General features: G+C 41.3%; 2 protein-coding genes across 3 annotated transcripts in view; both read right to left on the bottom strand.

Moving 5' to 3' along the window:
* The window catches only part of vill (villin-like), a 12,144-nt gene extending 1,420 nt beyond the window's left edge, over positions 1-10,724 (bottom strand). The window contains exons 1-17 of the mRNA XM_031849979.1: positions 10,575-10,724; positions 9,369-9,407; positions 5,676-5,759; positions 5,466-5,540; positions 5,146-5,345; positions 4,693-4,801; positions 4,253-4,363; positions 3,424-3,629; positions 3,258-3,336; positions 3,075-3,173; positions 2,805-2,958; positions 2,526-2,626; positions 2,245-2,382; positions 1,972-2,130; positions 1,540-1,719; positions 1,264-1,409; positions 669-813 (exon numbers count right to left, since the gene is read on the bottom strand). Coding sequence (XP_031705839.1) covers positions 669-813; positions 1,264-1,409; positions 1,540-1,719; positions 1,972-2,130; positions 2,245-2,382; positions 2,526-2,626; positions 2,805-2,958; positions 3,075-3,173; positions 3,258-3,336; positions 3,424-3,629; positions 4,253-4,363; positions 4,693-4,801; positions 5,146-5,345; positions 5,466-5,540; positions 5,676-5,759; positions 9,369-9,407; positions 10,575-10,619 — 2,070 coding nt within the window. The 5' untranslated portion in view covers positions 10,620-10,724. The remainder of the gene's footprint in view (positions 1-668; positions 814-1,263; positions 1,410-1,539; positions 1,720-1,971; positions 2,131-2,244; positions 2,383-2,525; positions 2,627-2,804; positions 2,959-3,074; positions 3,174-3,257; positions 3,337-3,423; positions 3,630-4,252; positions 4,364-4,692; positions 4,802-5,145; positions 5,346-5,465; positions 5,541-5,675; positions 5,760-9,368; positions 9,408-10,574) is intronic.
* A 179-nt stretch (positions 10,725-10,903) lies between these two features.
* ctdspla (CTD (carboxy-terminal domain, RNA polymerase II, polypeptide A) small phosphatase-like a) overlaps positions 10,904-20,331 on the bottom strand; it is a 27,682-nt gene continuing 18,254 nt past the window's right edge. For both annotated transcript variants that reach the window (XM_031849980.1, XM_031849982.1), the window contains 5 exons: positions 19,536-19,637; positions 15,479-15,535; positions 14,071-14,163; positions 13,795-13,980; positions 10,904-13,258 (listed from right to left, as the gene is read on the bottom strand). In XM_031849980.1, coding sequence (XP_031705840.1) covers positions 13,133-13,258; positions 13,795-13,980; positions 14,071-14,163; positions 15,479-15,535; positions 19,536-19,637 — 564 coding nt within the window. In that variant the 3' untranslated portion in view covers positions 10,904-13,132. The remainder of the gene's footprint in view (positions 13,259-13,794; positions 13,981-14,070; positions 14,164-15,478; positions 15,536-19,535; positions 19,638-20,331) is intronic.

Below are 20,331 nucleotides of genomic sequence, written 5' to 3'. Positions count from 1 at the left end.
GGGGGGACCTTTGAGATGAACCAAAAGTCCTGCAGCTGGATCGAAGCCAGCGACACTGCAATTACAGGGCTCCGACTGGAACAGCTACCAAGCCACTCTACAACTGGCTTTATTATTTTTTCTAGACATTTTTAAAGAAGTATGTTTATATCTCAGCTGATCGAGCGCCCCTGTGCCGGGGGCAAAGCAGTCTCAGGGTCGTTTTTCAGCTGTCTGTCTTCATTTACGTGGCATGGATGAGCGTTTACAACACGTTCTCTGTCTCCGTCTAGTGGAGGAATATTGATGCTGCACCCATGATAAAGGAATGAGCCGGTCCAATGGACCGATGGATTATGGGTTTCTTTAAATGGGAACATATATAATCATATATCATTGATTTACTTTTTAAAACTAAGCCAAGAACAGCTGTATTTAGATTGAATCAACACCTACAGTGATATGTAAATTAAATCAAATGCATTTTACAGTTACCTGGAACACTTCAAATGGTACAGATGGTACCTAAATGTACCCAAATGGCCAATTTGGAAATTATGCCTCAACATGCCCCCTCCAAAACCCCTCCAACTTTGCTCCGCTTCACTTTAATAGCATCAGTCTGTGCACAGGCAACGTTCAGATGTCGTGTTGTGGTTTGATTTGTTTGTTTTGTCTTTGCCTCTCACCTCCTCCCAGGTGTCCAGCAGCATGACATCTTCTTCGTCCAGGTCACTCTGAGCGTAGTCATCCACCTCGGTCATCCTGAAATTACCTATCTGATTGGAGCATTCAAACAGCCGGGGACTGTGAGGAGGCTCCTCCCTCTGCAGTCTGAAACAACACAGAGCTCCGACCGTCATTACAACTGTGTAATCTGTGTGTGTGTGTGTGTGTGTGTGTGTGTGTGTGTGTGTGTGTGTGTGTGCGCAGACTATATTTTAGATGACATTGGGCATATCCCACTGACCTTGATATAAAAATAATCCATGGAGATTTGAGTGTAAGCTTATTAATGTTTCCAAATATGATTATAGAGCCTTTTGGACGAGTTTTGGGGTCCTTGTTTATATGCTGTTGTAATTGTTATTTTTGCTTTTATAGTATAGCGTAAAAAGAAAATATATAGAGAACAAGGCCTGGTTGAATGCTGATAGCCGTTAATATGTGTTGGTGCTGAACTGTCGTTAAACAAGAAAACAAACTCATTTCTCTGGAGATTGCAATAATATCACCAAAAGAAAGAGCCGGATTCAAAGGTGTGATGTTGTTGTCTGTGCTTACCTCTTGTCACAAGCATAGGGAGCCTTTCCTCCCAGAGCTACCCAGAATTCAGCTGGCTCCTGGCCCTCCATCACCACCTGCTTGTCCTGCTTGGACAGCACATCAGACATCGCTCTCCCCATCACCCTCTCATCCCCGCTGCAGCCCTGGAGACGCACAGAAGCAGACATCAAACAAACAGGGATTTGTGTGAAAATGCAAACACGCAGACACAAATTCACATTTATATTTGAGGCTTTGCCAGCTTGTTACAGCGCTCCAGAACGAAGCACGTACCTTTCCATACCACAGGTAGCATATGTGGTCGGTCTTGAGCAGGAAGACATCATTGGTGTTGAGAAACGAGGCCCTCGCCAGCACTTCAGTGGCCTTGGTGTTCAGCTCGTTAGTCCCTCTGACCTGGAAGAGCCTGGCACCTCCGTCAGGGTTGACCACACCGGGTCGGCCCGTACCTCCCTAAAGACACACACACACACACACACACACACACACACATATATATTATGCATGCTGGGATGTAGAGTGGACAATGTAGGATTCATGTCTTTGTGATATTTTTAACACTTTGAGAGGTAAAACATTTCATATTGTATTGCAGTAATAATTCCTCAAGCCTTCGACTACAAAAACAGGATGAAGGCCTTTTTTGTATTTGGGCGTTACAACCTGCAAACAAAAGGAGACAATCTTCAGTGAGAGAAAATGCACCTCAAAAATGACGAGTTTGCCTTTGAAAATAGCAAGGAAATGGCGAGGCTCCTTTCCCATGACCACCCTGACCTGGACCGGGGCTCCATTGTACTTGTTATCAATATTGACAGCCTGGTAGGCGCAAGCTGTGATCTCATCTTTGGTGGCATGACGGCCCTGGTGAAAGAAACTCAAGTTAATAAAGAGTAGCTGTTCTTTTTTATTTATTTATCAGTGCCAGAAAGAGCGACATAAAAACAAGGACAATATTCCTACTGTGATGCTACTGACCTGCCACATGTAGAGTATGTACTGCCTCTGGTTTGATATTTGATACGTGTACAGCACCAAGTAGCAGTCTCCTCCATAAAACTGTCCATAAGTATTTGGCTTTACTTCGGCCACCTCCAAGTTCTCGATGCGCCACACCTGACCCGTACGTGAACATTATCAAAAATGTAAAGAAATAAAATAATATCAATATATGAATAAATAGAATAATTTTGAAACAGATATTAAATCCATCTGCCATTTTGTCTTTTTTTTTGAATTTTGGCATTATGTTTCCTCACCTTAACATCTCCAGAGGCGTTGTCCACCATTCGCTGCTGCGCTGCCAGTTCAGGACGTGCGTGGAGCTCCATCACATCAAACTTCACTTGGTCGACCTTTGCTGTATGGACCCAAAGTATTCAGTGTCACGCAAGCTAATAAGAAATTAAGAAAATAAATAATCATATGAATTATATACAAACAAAATATATTGTTTTATAATGAAATTGTAAATAAATAACTATTGAAATAAAAACTGTGTGAAATTGTGAAAAGAAGCAGGTCATGTATTATGTTACCTATCTTTCCCATGCTGTAGGTGGTACCAAGACCCTGAGTTTGCCCTTTATCTGTCCAGGATTTGAACAAGTGCTTGAACATTGCTGACTCTCCTCCCTCAGACATCACCTTCACACTGGTGCTGGATGGGTAGTTCTTGGCTTTGATGTAGCCCTGGTAGAAAAGTTGATCAATTATTACTGTTTAACTTGGTGATCCTGGCGAAAAAAGAACCACCGTATTAAATAATGATGTAGTTTGATATGTAGAAATCTTTGAAGTAAACTCACCACTGCCCTGTTGAGAGCTTCTTGCCGCTCCTGCTTGGAGGCCTGTTTGCCTTTCCACACCATCACACTCGAGCCTCTCTGGTCCACGATGTAACAGTCCTGACAGTGAGAGAAAAAGAGACAATGAGCATGCTCTATATAACAGTCTCTGAGGAACATGTTCAAAGGATGAAAGAGAATTACAGAGGAGTGCAGCAGATCTTGGGTTAGGGGCTGTGTGGCCACTTCTTGAACCACGAGATTCCCGTTATTTTCAAAAACGCTGAGGAGAGAGGAAGAACAGCGTATGATTGTATTCAACATTCCCAACACGTTGCAGCAATGATCCAACAGATCAAGAGGTCCTTACTGGTAGAGTCTGACGCTGGTGTTCTGCACCTGGTCGGGTTTGTCATCAGGAATGGCCTCCTTCAGCTGTCCAGTTCTTTGGCCGAGCACCGCCATCATGACTTTCATGAGCTCTGGGGAGTCCTTCTCATCTCCTCCCTCCACCAGACCAATCTGAGCTCGACCTCCTCGCTCCCTGTCCCGGATGTCCTGAGCCAACAAGACTGCCTGCAAACAAAGACAGATTATAGCTCTTTTTTTGCATACAACAAAAATAATTAATAGTTACAGACTGGTTCAACTTCCACAGAACAATTGGTTTATGTCGTTAGGACATCAAAAAGATAAAAATAGCAGATTTATTGCTATGACTGAGAAATAAATCTAAAATTAAGATGTCAGGCTAAATGTATATCAGATTATGTCTTTGTCATAACCCTTTTTGTCTAACTTCTTTCCCCTTTGCTGTTATGCTTCGCCACTAATTGACAATTATTGACTTAATACATAAAGATTCATATAAACTGTATCTATACCTGCAAGAGCAATTCATTTGTATTTGCTGTCCCTACTTTTCAATGCCTGTAATGTGGACAATTTATTTTATTTTTATTTTCCCAGATATTATTTGGAAGTAATTTGGTTAGAACCAACATTTACAAAAAAAAGGAAAAATCTAATCTAATTAAACTATATTAGAATATTGTCTTTTTTATATTAATGCAAAGTCTCATGTGGAAAAGTCATTTTTAAAAGTTTTTTGTATTTCCTCATGTAGCTCTTTTGTAGTTGTGTAGCAACAACATTAGTGCATCACTGCTCTTTTGTAACCAATCAGAGTGCAGGATTACCTTGAGCTTCTCTCTCCTGTTGCTCTGGGGGCCGTTCCACTGCACAATGGCTTTCCCCATGTCCAGCAGGAATATATCTCCATTGTTAATGCTGTTCCATGACACCTCCACCTGCACACACACACACACACACACACACACACACACACACCAACTTTATCATGATGGAGAGTTATTAACCTTTATTTAAATTAAAAGGACATGGTGTCATAAAACCAATAAAAAGAAAACAAATGTCAGTCAAATATTAATTAAATACCACACAGTCATAGCACTCGACAGCCAATTAACACCTACTTTGACAGCTATGGCAACAAGCACGCCATAATTTGTTCAAGAGGGCGTGCCGACACCCCTTTAGGCTGTGTGAGACCTGTGAAAGGTCCAGTGGGAGGTACAGGGCAGGCAGCATTAAGACCTTTATATTCTACTCGGCATACCTCTGTCGCTGTGATATGCTTCCTCCCTTTGACGTGCAGCAGTCGCAGGATGTTGTAGACGTTTGTGTCAACATGGTGAAAACCGGAGGCCACTCCACCCTTCTTGTAGCTGTGGAGAGATCAGCGCACGTTACCAAAGTTCAGGTGTAATAAAACAACTATGAAGAACACACATGAAGCAGGATGATTGCAAAAGCACTTGGCTGAATTTGTTATTTTGGTAATTTTGCAATTTAACCTCAGTGTGAAGCAAAAACACGACGAAAAGTCAGCGGTTAATGAATGTTTTATTTGTTAAGCTGCCTCAACAAAACAACTGCAAATTGTGTCATAATGATTTCATGCAGAGGGATTACTGTTCATGTCTCAGGAAGATTACAGCATAAGTGTGTGTGACTATTTGGTCACCACCCTGTTCACACACACACACCAGATTTATTTCCTATGACTCACATGAGGCCATTTTTGAAGTAGCTCCTGAACCGTGGAGACTCATTACCCTGCACCTCCCTGTGCTGGACCGGACTCCCACCCAGGTGCTCGTCCAGCTGGGTGACGTAGATGGCTGCTGCACCTTGCTCATCCTGAGAAGAGGAGTTTCCTATCCAGTAGTGGATGTCAGCCGACTGGCCTGAGCCCTTGTTCTGACTTATCTGGTGAAAGATACAGATGATAGAAGACCAACACTTGTACACATACTATCAAAGCATGTTTAGGTCACATGCCTTCATTAGTGTTGAGCCTCTTGAGAAATCAACCAGTTTTGTACTTACATAAAGAACAATGTAACAGTCTCCCTCAAAGAAGTTACCAAAGCCTTGAGCTGAAACAGGGGCCATCTGCATGTTCTGAATGAGAAAACAACAAACATGTTGGATATTATGAAAAATAAGACCAGTTTGACCAGTAACACACACACACACACACACACACACACACACACACACACAGTAATATGATATTTGTTCAAAGGGCTGACTTACATTGATAGTCCATATCTGCAGGCCTGGCTTTTGCCTGACATTTCTAAATGTGTCTTGATTGTCATCACTCATCATTCTGTTAAACTGAAACAAAGACACATGTCAGGTTCATCCTATGCTGTGTAAAGAAATATAATGATTTAAGACACATTTAATGTAGGTGAGATGTAAGCAAACATTACACAGAAACTTTAGACATCGTATGCTGAAGCATAATATATTCAGATTTATGGTCAATGGTGGAATGTAACTCTACTGTACTCAAGAGCAGTTTTAAGGTACTTTGTATTTTACTTGGGTATCCATTTTGAGCTACATTAAAATTCTACTTCACGACTTTCCATGTCAATATTTAACTTTTACTGCACCACAAATATTGATGATCTTATATAATGAAACCATGAAACACCACACAGTTACAATTAGTTCCTCCTCAACCAACTATAACATTCAATGATGTAATACATAATAAGAACGTCCACAAGGGCCCAATACTGCATCAGCAAGTAGCCTACTTTTTAAGTAGATCGTTCTACTAATATTTCTAGATTTTTACTTCAGTAATAGTTTGAATGCAGGACTTTTACTTTTAAACAACAATCGCATAGTATAACTTTTTAAGTTGATCGGGCGTTTCCACATCCAGCAGATACGGAGCACCAGTTTCATTCATTAGGAGTTGTGCTTCTAATGTAAGTCCAATACATTCTCTCTCTTTAGCTCTGGTTTTGTTCTCCACCAACTCCTGCTGGAAATATTTGGGTAATTAGCTACTAAATGCTCCGCTATGTTCATTCATATAACTTCGTCTGCCATTTAGTTCTCAGCACGTAGCGAACAGTTGGTTTTTAGCATTTGTGCGACAGAAAAATGTGTCCTTACATAAGGGTGAATCAAAACAAAGACATGTGAAAGGCTCAGCTTAGGGGAAACTACTTTGAGAGCATGTCAACGCTTCTGCACCACCACTGCTTGTAGTCTAACTGTATTAAGTGTGTGTTAGAACCTTTAACAGAATATTATGAAACACATATTTAATTGCAACTCCTCCAACAGCATTTTTGAAGCCTCCTACCCCTCATTGCTCAGTTCTTTTCACTGGAAACAGATGTTTCTAAAGTGACAAGTGAACCATTTCAAAAGATTGGATCTGTGACAGCGAAACACCTCTTTAATGAGTGTCAGCTTGGCACCGCAGCAACGTACACGTTCTGCAATCAGCGGTGCTTAAACGCCTCTTGACTCAGATATCAGAAACAACAGCACTGATAAGCAAACACACCAGCTGAGCCGAGAAAATATACAGGCTTAGTGGTGACACGTGGAAACAGGCTCGGTGGGGATGCTACGCTGCCGGCAACATATCATGAATGCAAATACAGGATCCGTGAATGTATGATGTGATTGGGAAATAGCCGAGGGAGCTGTGGTTGCAGTTATTCTCCAGGGAAATATATCAGCTATAATTTATTGGCTCACACAAACATTAATCTTTGCTCCAGGTGGAGAAATGAAATGCCTGGCTGGGCAGTGATTGATGGAGTGGGTGGTGGAAGGTCAGGCAGATCAGGTCAGCTGTACAATACCAGGATGTTAACCACACCCTTTATTAATACTATCAAGGCTCAGGTTTTCAAATAATCAGATAAAAAGAGGTGACACACAGAGCAAACAGAAAAAGGGTTGAGATTTTAATAACATAATAGGGCTTGGGCTAAAGTTGCAAAATCCTACTTCATTTGGTGTGTGAGTCTGAGGAGGACAGAGTGTGTAAGACTAAGTCAAAATAATTTTGCAATATCTCACAATATACAATATGATACATAAAGAGTTGCGGCTCTATAAGCAGCTTTACAGCAAGATTACGTATCCACAGGTGCCAAAAGTAACAATTAGGTGATAACTAATAGTCGATGCTTAATCATCGTGTAACCGTGGCCACGTTTGCTAACATTAGCTACCATTAGCTTCCATATAATACTGGTCATACCAGACCAAGTGAGGCTGTAGCAGATTAACTGCAGAGTGAACTAAATTTAGCAAAGGGTGCTTTTCTATTGCTTTTTTTGTGTTATTTCTTCATTCAAAAGTTAAATAACCTCACTTTAAAGCCAAATTCTAAAGTCTGCTACCGAACTCTTTGCTTTGAGTACATACTTTTAATTACTCTAATGCCTAGGTCACACTACACGACTTAAGCGCTCGAGCGCTATAGGTGTGAACTTTCATGCAAGACCCGGGATGAGGGAAAACCCAGGGAGGGGTCGCCACACCTATAGCCTACCTGTGTGAGCTATGTGTTGCATATGCAGTTGTTGTTGTTGCACCATAGGGTGTTGGATGTTTGCATGACTAAACATAACATATAACTCAGTGACTGATCTAGGGGAAACAGAAAAGACTTGTGGAAACAGGCTAATATGTGAACATGTGTGCCGACGACAACATCAACAAGCATGACTGCTTCACGACGGTAAGGTAACGTAGTTTGGACACCTCGTGGGGGAGTCCTCCTGGTGAAAGATCTAGTGTGACGTCAATGGCCCCGTCCACACTTCCTACCCTCTACGTCTGGCACCATTTTTTCAGACCACACCTATTGTCAATCTTTGCCTTCATTTTGATCACAACTTGACTGCATCTTGCACATTTGGGACGATATCGCGCTGACAGAATATGCCCACAAACAGAAATAAACACCTGACAAAGTACTCAAAACCGCCTCTGCGGCACTTTCCACTACAGCAGGTGTCCCCAGGACCACATTGTGCCATGATGACACACATACAGACTCACAATATGAAAACAAAAATAGCCACTCGCTGTTGCGGTTGGTAAATATTCAAAGGATAAAAACAATTACCTTGCAAACGATTGTAAAATGTTATGCTTAAAATTATGCCAAAAGACCAGAGAGGATTTTTTCTGGTGCTAAAAAACATTCATCATCATGTTCCCGATCCAAACATCTATTGACCATTTCCTTTTTTTATCGGGGCTAAAGGAGTGGCCACACCCATGCCTAGTCCACATTACAAACTCTTACTAAAATAACAGTTTCCCTCAGTGTGCATGTAATATCGATGATTACGTTTTGATGAAATAACCCTTTTATTATTTAGTTTATTATCTCACTTTCACGATAAAAAAATCACTACATAAACGAACACTAAATCTTAATTGATTTTTAGTTGGTTGACTAAATGACGTAACTAAATGGCGTTGTTGGTTGTTCAACATTTTAGCCGTAGTGGCAACTCCCTGTTGTTAATGAAAGACAACCATTGTGCTCTGCAATCTGATCTGCCTAAAAATATATGAAAAACAAATAATTTCTGAAAAGATCAATTGAACCCCAGCGTTGCTTCCATTAATTACTGTGACAGGAAAGACTGGTTCCACCCCAATCAATGTGCAGTGTCTATTGACTCAGCTTCACAATGAGCTTTGTCAGTGCTCTAAATACATGCACATTTGTTCACCTCCAATTTATATAACATGATGTAGGTTTCAAAACGCAGCATTGGGTCTGTTTTAAAGATATTGTTTCAACAAATATGGTAATGAAGATGTCACCGTCCCCAAACTGCAGTGATTCAGATAAAGGAAATAGATAGGATGGAGGATAGACATTAAAAACAACTAAAAACAGTCGAGAGAAAGCTCTCACCAAAACAAAAGAATGGAACTTACCTTGTGTTGTGTCTGGCGAAGTGAAGGCCTCGCTGTCTCCTACAAGTTGTGGAGTTAGATCAGTGAAATTAGGTCTTTATGCAATATAAGTACTGCTGGATTTCCCTCCTATGTACAAGCTGGAGTGTGTGGTAGAGAGGGCTTGGTTTATTTGTCTCCACACCCAGGTCTGAACACACCTGCAATTTCCTGCCTCAATATTTACACTATACAGCCACCTTGATACACCCCTCCTTACATTGTTTCCCAGCCCTTTCTGAAATAAAGGTGTTTTAAAAAGGAGGCTCTGGCTTGTTGTAAGGATTCATGAGGAGAGCCAGACTTGCAGAATGCATCACAAAGTCAAGACACTTCATCTACAATACCTGAATTGAGATTGGACTCAAGCCTCACTCGAGGTCCTGATTATGCTTCCAGCAAGAGTCGTGTTTATGTTCGGCCGAGCCCTCAGCAGCGCAGTGGGCATTACAGGGGCCACTTGACACCAATTATTCATTCAACAACTGTTACAACTAGCAGATGGGGGAATTGGACTCAAGGAGCTCCGAGGGGTATTGGACAGGAATCAGAGGCTTTCTGTGGCTAAGTCTCTCGTTCTGTGCCCACTCACACAGACACTCGAGGAGGAACGCTTGACATTATTGAAGGTTTGCAGCGCTGGGCTTTGATCCCCCAGCAGAGCAGACATTGGCAGCGTGTGCTAAAATGTGTTTGCTAAATGTGGAGAGGTATTAACATGCTGCATCCAAAGTGATTTTCACACTTTTTTTGGAAGTATTAGACAAGAAGAGTCTTTGCAGTGTGTGTGCATGTTAATCCATAGTAAAACACTGCATTGTGTGTAAAGAAACGGTGTAAATACATTGTGGGCGAGTTGCTTTTACAGCTAAGGATACCCTTGGAACACTACATAAAGCATCAAATCCTGCTTCTGCTTCCCCCCCCCCCCCCCCACAAACATTTTCAAACTGTGTGAACAATCTGTAAACTTCTGCTGTTGCATGTTGCAGTGAGTGCATGAATCATGGATGGGGCTCCCTGCTGATGTTTTCTGTTCAGGGATACATCTATTACACTCGTCTTTGTCTTATTTAGTTCACACAACCCCTGCCAGGGAATCTGAAAACAGATCTGTTACGCAACTACCCTGGTTTTCTTGTTAACCAATAGCTTCAAGTCAACATGCAGGCTGAAAGTTTTTCTTACCTTCGACCACGGCTTTCCATTTTTAGCTTCAACCCTGGACTCCATTATGAAAAATGTATCATTTCCACAACCTGGTGAACTTCAGTCCCCACATATTTGAGGCTTCAGGCTTGAACAATGAGCTCTGTAATGCCTAATCCACTGCTGCAGTTTAAGTGGCTGCTACGTAAGCGGAAGCTAAAAGTTCACATCAAGATATCACATGAAGCTGAGCTCCTCTTGGTTGCACATTAACCAGTTTTTCTATCCATATTATGAATGCACCTGCAGATCAGACAATGGAGAAGTCAGCAGTGTCCTTTTGTGCTCAGTTAATGTTTAATAAAATGGCCCTGAATGCATACATTAAACTATAATATTATAATATATAATACATTATCAAACTTTAAGCACTTTAAGGACTTCTCATCCATGGGGCTTTAAAACAAACAAAATTAAATGACAACTGAGCGAACTGCTCCTGCTGACAAAGATCATGTGATAGGATCCAAAGCTCCAGCCCAGCTACTAATTGAACCTCATGAGTGAAATTGTTTTGTCAACTGCTGCTGTCTCTAAGGTTAAGAAGGAACTTTGAACCTCAAGCTTGTGACAATTCAAAATAAAATACCTGTTTGGATGTAAAATGCAACCTAAAATATAAAAAAAAGTAGCCATGCATCTGATTTTCTAGCCAGCAGAAACAAGCTGTGAACACAACATTGACATATCATCTCCTCTTAAATTGATTGATTGTTAGCCAACAGTTGCTTATTTACACATTCAGCTGAAATGGAGCACCATTCATTTGGAGTCGTGTTTCTGACTGAGGAATGTTATGCCGAAATTCCACTGTATGGTATGGCTCGCCTCGACTCGCTTTTGGTACCATGGCACTTTTCCTCGATTTCGTTTTCCACTGCAGATAGTAACCCCTAAAAGTAGGCAGGATTCTTATCTGTCTTCCTTTCATCGGCAACCAAACAGAACAACACCTGTACTTCATCAATTGACCCTGGCGTGGTTTTGACGGCTGCCATTTTTCAAAATCTGGGTTGGCTGAAGAAATAAATAGCGGTCAACGGCGGGCTGTGCAGGATGCCCAATGTTGGGCTAGTGACGGCTCTCTCTAACCATCAGTGGTCTGCAATTTTTTAACTCCTCCTCCTAGTATAGACGTAGAACCTCGACTGAGGTAATACCAAACTATAGAACTACATCATTGTTGTTGTTTGCCTCTGCCGAGCAGTCACGTTGCAGTTTGCCGGAGCTGAGGCATAAAAAAGTACCAGTTTGCTATAATCTCCACAGATATTGGCTATGGAAAAACAAAAAATAAGTCATAGTTTAGCGCTTTTGTTGGCCTCCACTAACTCCTGAGGGAAATATTTTAGCTGCTTAATGCTTGATTACATTTACCAACTAGAGGCTACCTTTTTCTGTCTACTGTTTGGTGCTGAACAGGTAACGTACTGATGTCACTGAGGGCGTTTTAACTAAGAAACAAATATAGCAGCTTTACGGTCGGTTAAAGTCATTATACGCTGGTACAAACTGACAGTGTGCAAACTTGCAACTTTAATAATGTTGTACAGTACGATTTCAACAGCAGTGTTTACAATGCACCCAACCCTCTTTTCCCCCCAATAAATAGAATTTCATGTTATCTAAGCTAATTATTATATCTTCCTCAAAAGTTTAACATCTTTTGGTGGACGGCGATGTCATCACAAAGGTTTCTTTTTTTCACTAATAAAGTGGGGTTTCAACGTCTCGAAGGATTATCAATTTACAGTCACTGTCAAGGATCAAATGACGTCATTCAGTCACACATCACATTGAATTGTAGAAATATTTGGTAAATTTAACAATTCAATGTTGCTAAACTCAAAAGCAAATACTCATCCTGGTCGAACAGGCTAGTTGGATACACTTCTAGAAAAAAGTCGTTTCTGTTTTCTCAGATTTCTCAGACAATTCAGACTGAATTCCAACTTCAATTTAAGGATTTAGTTAATGCGTATTTTGAGATTTGAGTTCATATGCAGCATAAAAATGTGCACCCCATAAAACCTGACACAACAAAATCAGCGCAGTAATGAAGGCACTTCATTCTGTAAGAGAAGATAAATCACAGTTGTTTGAATGAAAGGTCAGACAAGATACAACAGCCTGCATAGCACAGCTCAACACAACGAAAAAAAAAGAATCTGTCTATTGGATTATTTTTGGTAACTAAAATATTACTTGATAGAATAGTAAAACCTCCACTCTCTGATAGAAAAATTACTTTATGTACGTCTTGCTTAAAAACATATAGTATGTACATACAGTGATATAATCTTTTGTCAGTAGGAGTCCTGTACAAAGAGTCCAAGAATCCAGAGATGGTGGAAATCCCTACAGTTGTTGTCTCTTGACTTCATTATGACCAGAACAATTGCCTGAAGTGCTCAGATCTAGAGCCACGCTGGGAGTCCCAGCGCCGCTCGCAGGACAGGCGCCGGGCTGAGGGGCCGTGGCAGCGAGGCGAGGCCTCTGTGCAAGAGGCAGGAAGGACCAACTGGAGCCGCCGTCTGCTACCTGTTCCTCAGGCTCTGTAAGAGACTATAAACGTCGTCCTCCTTACTGAGGCCCTCAAACAGAGGAATCAGGTCTAGCAGCTCCGTGTCCGTCATGTCGTCGAACCAGGACTGCACTGGGACCTGTGGAGAGAGAGAGAGCGAGAGAACAGAAGAGACCGATTTTATTCATTTGAAGGGAGAAACTCTAAACGTTGATGCCAAAGTGCTGCATTATAGGCGAGGAGATGGTGCGAGTTTTGTGTAAATAATTAATGGGGGAAATGCATCAAAGACAGGAAGAGTGGCAGCAGCAGAGGAGAGAAATAAAACTGGGAACACTGCCTCTGGTAGAACACGGTTTCCAAAACAACAGTGCAGATTAAAGCTGACGGATTTTGAAACATAAAATGTCATTGTAGCCCACATTTATATATGTAGATTCTCCCTAAAATCATCCATGTTTAGGGGTCATGTAAACAACAGGAGTTGAACAAAAGCAGCAAGATTGCTGTGACAAACACTCTAAAAAATGATTATCAGATGCCGTATCGGGCAGAATTTTAATTTTCAACATTGTCTGTAAATAACCAACCCGTTAATAAAGTCCCTCCACCTCCAATGTCCCCCATGGGACCACATTTCGGTTTCACTGTTCAACATCAAGAGGACTGACTTACCGCGTTCTCAGGGTGGAAGATGTAGGAGGCAGGCGAGTTGTCTATGATGATGACTTTACTGAGCTCTCGGCCCAGCCGGCTGAGGTCTTTGACATAGTTTCCTCTGTAGAAAACACACGATTCCCTGAAGAGCCGGGCGCGAAACACCCCCCACTGGTCCAGCAGGTCTGCCACAGGGTCAGCGTACTGGACGGACCAAAAAAAAACAACCGTCAGGTTAAAACAGTCTTAAAGCCACATCACCGGCATCTTAAGCGTTAAAACGTTTAAGCAAACCTTGGCTAAGCTCGCTGTGAAGAGGACGCATTCAAAAAGCTCCCCCATCTTCTGGAGGAACTCGTCCACGTGGGGCCTTTTCAGCACGTACACCTAAAACAAAAAAGGCACAAAAATAAACATGCACGCCATCAACACAACGGTCGAGTAACGAGGCCTGCCGTTAACTGTCTGGTAAGATTAGATTACTCTCAGTGGGACGCCGCTCATGAACTGATCGGTGTGAAGTTTTTTTGTGTCCCAGTTTACTTAATGGGGTGGAAGAGGCTGTAAAGACTTCATTGAATAGTTGCTTATTGTAAGTTATTTATTGGTGTAATACGTTTTTTAACTAATGACATTCTAGGCTTTGACCCTTGACCCTTAAGTCAGAAAGGTTAGTACATGGTTTGACTTGAATAAGTGAGAGTTAGGGCTAGATGTTGCCATTTTTGTTTTTTATTAGTTGAGGCTTCCGTCTGTTTTATCAAAAAAGTTGGATCACGGTTCTGTAATTTGCTTTCGTATTTGCCAACTTCAGAATAAAATGCAGTAAATAAATAAAAATGAAATCATAAAATACCTCAACCTTAATTCCACATACAGTAAATAATTCATCATAAATCTTGAATGCAATGAATTCAATTATTTCTTATTCTATAACTGCCCTGTTTTTTTTCTGTGCATACACACACCCATATTTGAAGCCTCTTAGAGACTTAGAAAGTAAGAGACACGCAAGCGTCTGAACTGGCCTGTGAGGATTAGACATTTCCAAGCAATACCCAGCCCTTCACAACAACAGACTTCGTGTTCACATTTGTCATTTCTGCTCGTCGTCGTCCACATCAGTAGGTCTCCAGAGGTTAGTTGCTGACCCCAAGTGCAAGTAATCAAGCATAGGCCGAGACAGATACAGAAAGCCTATCCTGGATTACTTGAACCAGGTCACAGCTACAGTCTGGCAGCTTCTGCTTCAAACAGGACGCAGAAAATAAATCTTTGTACGGAAGCACAACAATTCTAGTCACAGTGCGAGTGTAAACGGCGCCTCCACTTTTTCCTTTCTGCTGCGCTTTCTCTCTCAAACACAGACATTTATTATCAGTTAAAGAATCTCTTCAGCTGCTCAACTCAACAATATCTTGAAAATGCTTTGTGACATGTGTTTACCAGGTGAGACGGTCACGTCACGGCACATCCATCTTTACAGCGAGCAAAGACACCGAGAATAAAACTGAATAAATTCAAGGAGGAGTGTATAAGCTGTCCCACTTTTGACGTAGCCATGAGATAATAGAGAATAATAAATACCAAAGGGAGGAAAATGGAGCCACAGCTTCCGAGGGAGATCTTATAAATTAATACATATTATTCATATTTTATTCAAGCCCACTTCTCGAAATCCTCCATATCTGTGCAACAGTACCTGATGAACAGTCCCATCAATCTCCACTGGAACAATGAAGTCTGCATTGCTGATGGGCTGCAGGAAGACAAGAGACAGAGAAAGGATTCAAAACTTCTGTTTTCTGTGCTCAAAACAGCACAATCTGACAAGTATGCAGCTAAACCACAAGTTTGTTTAAAGAAAAACAGAGAAAGGTAAAAATACTCCTATAAGGTTCCCTAGGCTAACTAGGGAGTGTTTACGCACACTGTGGTTCCCTCTGCTCCAGCACTGTTTCTCAGTGTTAAATAAAAACTAGGAATCAGACTCCGGGGAGAAACCCGGGAGCTGAACAAGATGACAGACGTGAACGCGGGACAGGAGTGCCGGCTTGTGTCATCTTTAAAAGTGAGAAAGGGGAGCGAGGAGAGGTGGAGGAAGATAGACGCTGTAGGGGTGTGGGTGGAAGACAAGTGGAGGACGTAAAGACGAGGATGAAAGGATCAGGTGGGAGGCACGGCGGTGTCATGTCGGAGAGAGAGAAAAAGTTTAAAAGGTGACATAGAGGCAGAGGAGAAAATGTTTCTCTGAGTTTAAACAAGCAGCACAAAGAAAGCTTTTCCGGCTGTCACCTGGGTTGTTGTAGACACAAAAAAGGATTGAGGATTATTTAGAGGTATAATTTCATAAGCCGAATTGACTGTAATTCATCTACTCATATTTAAAAATGCAGGTAAATCTGCAACATCAGTATTCTTTTGTAAAGTAACGCTTAAGATGACTTATATCCTACACAGACTAAGTTATAATCTTTTTTTCATGTGTAATTCTGCTTTACAAACACATTATTTATTGAATTCTAAACCAGCCATGCTTGAATATAAACCTACACACATCCCGAATGGTTGTACTGCATGTGTACATTTAATGCTTCAATGCTACAGTTAGCAGGTAGAGTATAACGCCACCCAGCAGAGGGGGTGTGTGCTGTAGGAACACTAGACCTTCCACATGTCACCTGTTTAATCTGTCTAATACGAACATGATGGCGACAGTGGAACAATAGACTTACTGTACTAGAGATGTTTGGTGATGCAAGAGTGATACAATGAACGATCAAAAGATCCAGATCCCAGACAGATGACAGACAGATGTGAGTTCTTCTATGAATCAGGTTTGTAATATATTCAGATCTGGTTAATGCTTACACACCGGGGAACGTAAAGACTGCGGCCTCCATTGTCTAAAAACAGAACCGGTAATGAGGCAAACCAGTGACAGGCATTGGTCCAACTTTCACAAAGACAAGAGAGAAAAAGAAAGAGAGACGGAGGAAGAGACTTGTTATCTGCCTATTGCTTCTTCTACTGAATCGCTCCTTCGTCTGAAGACTGAACACACAACAGCTGCTCTGTAATGGGCCCGGATCCGAGCGGAGAGAGATATGGGTAATGGAGGAAGATGTATGTGTGAGCGAGATGGAAGGAGAGGGATGAAGTAGACGGGGGAGAATGGAGAGTATTTGTTTTATGGATCTCTGCTGAACCGGCGTTGACCTCAACAGACTTGACGGAGGGAACATCTTCTGGACTGTTTCAACTGATGAAATGATTTCTTTACATAAAGACATTGCACGTGATTAAGTAACACTTAATCATTTGGTATAAACCTGCCTTGGAAAAACACTTCCATGTCTCATTATAGCAGGTTTGTCCACATAATATATCTATATATATAAATATAAAACACTTTGTGTTTGTCTGCACAGAGCCTGACCTCAACCCCATCCGACACCTTTAAGACGAAGTGGAACGCCGACTGCAAGCCAGGCCCGATGGCCAACATCAGTGCCTGACCTCACTTTTGCTCTTGTGGCTAAATGGGATCAAATCACAGCAGCCAAGTCCCAACATCTTATGGACAGTCTCTGTGAAAAAGTGGAGGCTGATATAGCGGCAGAGTAACGCCCATGATATTGTAATGAGAACGCTTTTTATTCTATTTCAGTGCTTTGTCATCTTTTCTCCTGTAAGGTAGCACCGGTTTTGAGAAGTGTTATATAAATAATCTTTACTATTATTATCATATATCCAATCAGCCATTTTTACACTTCCAACACACACTGGATCTAATCCTGGAGCAGGCTCAGGAATTATCTTTTCATCCATAAAATACAGGATAAAGCATACAGTATGATGTGTTATATAACGTTTCTTTTTTAGTCTACGTCCATCTGTGCACGATGTGAAATGTCCCTGTCAGTTCTGGTTGGTTTTCTGCTCTTATTGTCTAATTCCAATGGGGACTTTTACATTTTAAAATTAACATGCCCAACATTTTCATCCAAAAGTACGTCCTAACTTCACATCTACAAATAAATAATCTTCAGGAGACCCTGCAGGCTTTTGAACGGAACTGAAAATGCAAATTTTCTGTCCTTTTCTGTTACACTCTCTTCCTCTCCCAGCTGATTTTCATTTATTGCATTGCCTGAATCTATTTCATACCGCATACTGATCTCTGAGCTAAATGCATTTTGACGGATTGTGTATACAGTGTGCAACTGAGTTCTCTGAAAAGGAGGAAAAAAACTAGTTTTTATGTGAGTTTCTGACTTGTTTTGTCAGGGGAGGAAAATAAAACACTCCAGACTATTAGAACAGAGCCAGGATTTCTAGGAAATTCATCCCGCGGTCATTCAAGGCAACAGTACTCCGTATTGGACACACCCTTGTGTGTGTGTGTGTGTGGCCCCATACTGGCTTGTAACTGTAATGGGTGGTTCCAGCGTTGTGTGTGTGTGTGTGAGAACATTTTTCTCTTCCATTTACTTTCCACAGCAAAGTGATTCCCAGTCATATGAAAATGTACTAAAAGCGTTTTCTCTGTAGTTACTTGAACGAACAAACGGTTTCCTGTCGCAGGTGAATAAAACTAGCGCAAACACAAAAGATTATTCAGCTTCACCTTGAGCTATTTTTCCTGCACAACTCTCTGACTTCCTCATGCTGAGGACAAAAGGCACACAGGCACAGATACAGTAGACACAGACGTAATAGGATCGGCTGAGGCAGAGCTGTGCTGAAGTGGGTCTCTGGGTGTGCCAGGTGTGTCAGTAGAGAGAGAGACACATGAGTTTATATGGCCTTGTAATTTTTCATCTTTCATGGCATAAATATCAAGAATTCTCCTTGGCTGAAAATATTTGCCCATCTTGGTCTTATACTTGCAAATTATTTAAGATATTTAACCAACATGATGAACACAATCATATGTTACAGTCTGAAGGGACAACCAGCAACAATAGTATACAGTAAAATGTACGTGCTGTTATTGAAACATCATGGGTTTGACTTACAGTCGTCCTTCTACATGACTGTACATTGTCAAATGAAGAAGTGGCGTCATAAAAACAAGCAAGCAAACAAGTGAAAATCATGTATCCCCAAATTTTAGCGATGCTAGCAGCATAGCTCTTTGCATTGTTGCTCTGCTGGTCCACCACATTGTATCAGCATCTATTGGATAACTAGCATATTTTAGCATGCTAACACCACAGACTAAGATGGTGAACATGGTAAACATTATATCAGCAAGTTAGCATTGTTTATTTGAGCGTTTTAGCGTGCTGCTGACATGAGCATTTAGCTGATATGTAGGTGGTTGACTGCCAGGGAATGAGTTTGTGGTGAAGCGTTTAAGGCTGTTAGCTCTTAAAAAGATGACATTCTGTAGATACAGAACATGTTTTTTCACAATACAGAGATGATACTTCCTGCCAAACAACTGGTCATGCTGATGAACTGCATGGTGCAGAGGATGAATTGGTTGCCATGCGAACACCTTGTTTTAACTGGTGTATAAAACACCCTAACAGGCGTACTTTCCTGAGATTATGTGTACTAGCTCAGTGGCACCTCGTGCTAATTGTCATCATGCCATCGAGCCCATATTCACAGCAAAGAATGTCATCTTCCGGATTTATTTTTGGTTTAATCCTATTATCCCTCTCAGGGTGAGAAATAATAGCATGACACGACTGAAACCACGGGTGTCTATACTCAAATGTGTACTTGAGGGTTTGTGTGTAAATTACCTTGAAGGAGCTGTGTACGAGGGTTTCGTCCAGGTCGATCACCACGCAGCTCTTGCCGTAGTCTTCTATACTGACCTCTGGCAGGAGGAACTTGGCTGGAGGCTGCAGAGACAATACACACCTTTCACATTATTGTGTATATACAGAGGTTCATAAGACGGAACAGGCTGCAAGATATTGATAATAAAATGAATGTTAGATGCAATGAACTGTCTTTGATTGTTGTGCATTACATCAGTCAAAAAACTTTCAAACATGTCAAATTAAATTAATATCTAGCTCTCTCTTTTAATTATGTGGCTTTTGTACATTCTTGTGTGTGTGAAAGCACAGTATTTCATATCAAATACGGATTCATCTAATCATTATTTTCATTAATTATTGAGTATTGACATTATTTTTCCTCAATAATCTGTTAAATTATTTAGTCTATAAAATGACACAAATAGTGAAAAGGATCCATCACAAATTCTCCGATCCCAAGGCCACGCCTTCAAATGTATTGCATAATTCAACCAACAGCCCAAACCCTTAATATATTTAATTTAAAATGATAACAGGAGAAACTCTTATGTGAGAAGATGCATGGTGGGAATGTTTTTCCTTGACATCTTATATCAAAACTACTTGTCCATTTGGAAATATTATGGCAAATTTTCCAATTTTTGTTGTGCCTCTACGTGCGGTTCTACTGTACGAATCCCTGCTGATATTCTCTGTGTTACCTCATGTTGACTGAGCTCTGTGACTGTGATGCCTTCAGGGTCGGGGGGGGGGGGGGGGGGGGGGGGAGGGG

This window comes from Anarrhichthys ocellatus, unplaced genomic scaffold, assembly GCF_004355925.1.
Source record: "Anarrhichthys ocellatus isolate YVR2014 unplaced genomic scaffold, GSC_Weel_1.0 scaffold10, whole genome shotgun sequence".
Taxonomy (NCBI): domain Eukaryota; kingdom Metazoa; phylum Chordata; class Actinopteri; order Perciformes; family Anarhichadidae; genus Anarrhichthys; species Anarrhichthys ocellatus.
The sequence above is the reverse complement of the archived record's forward strand: the minus strand, read 5'-3'. Positions and strand labels throughout refer to the sequence as shown.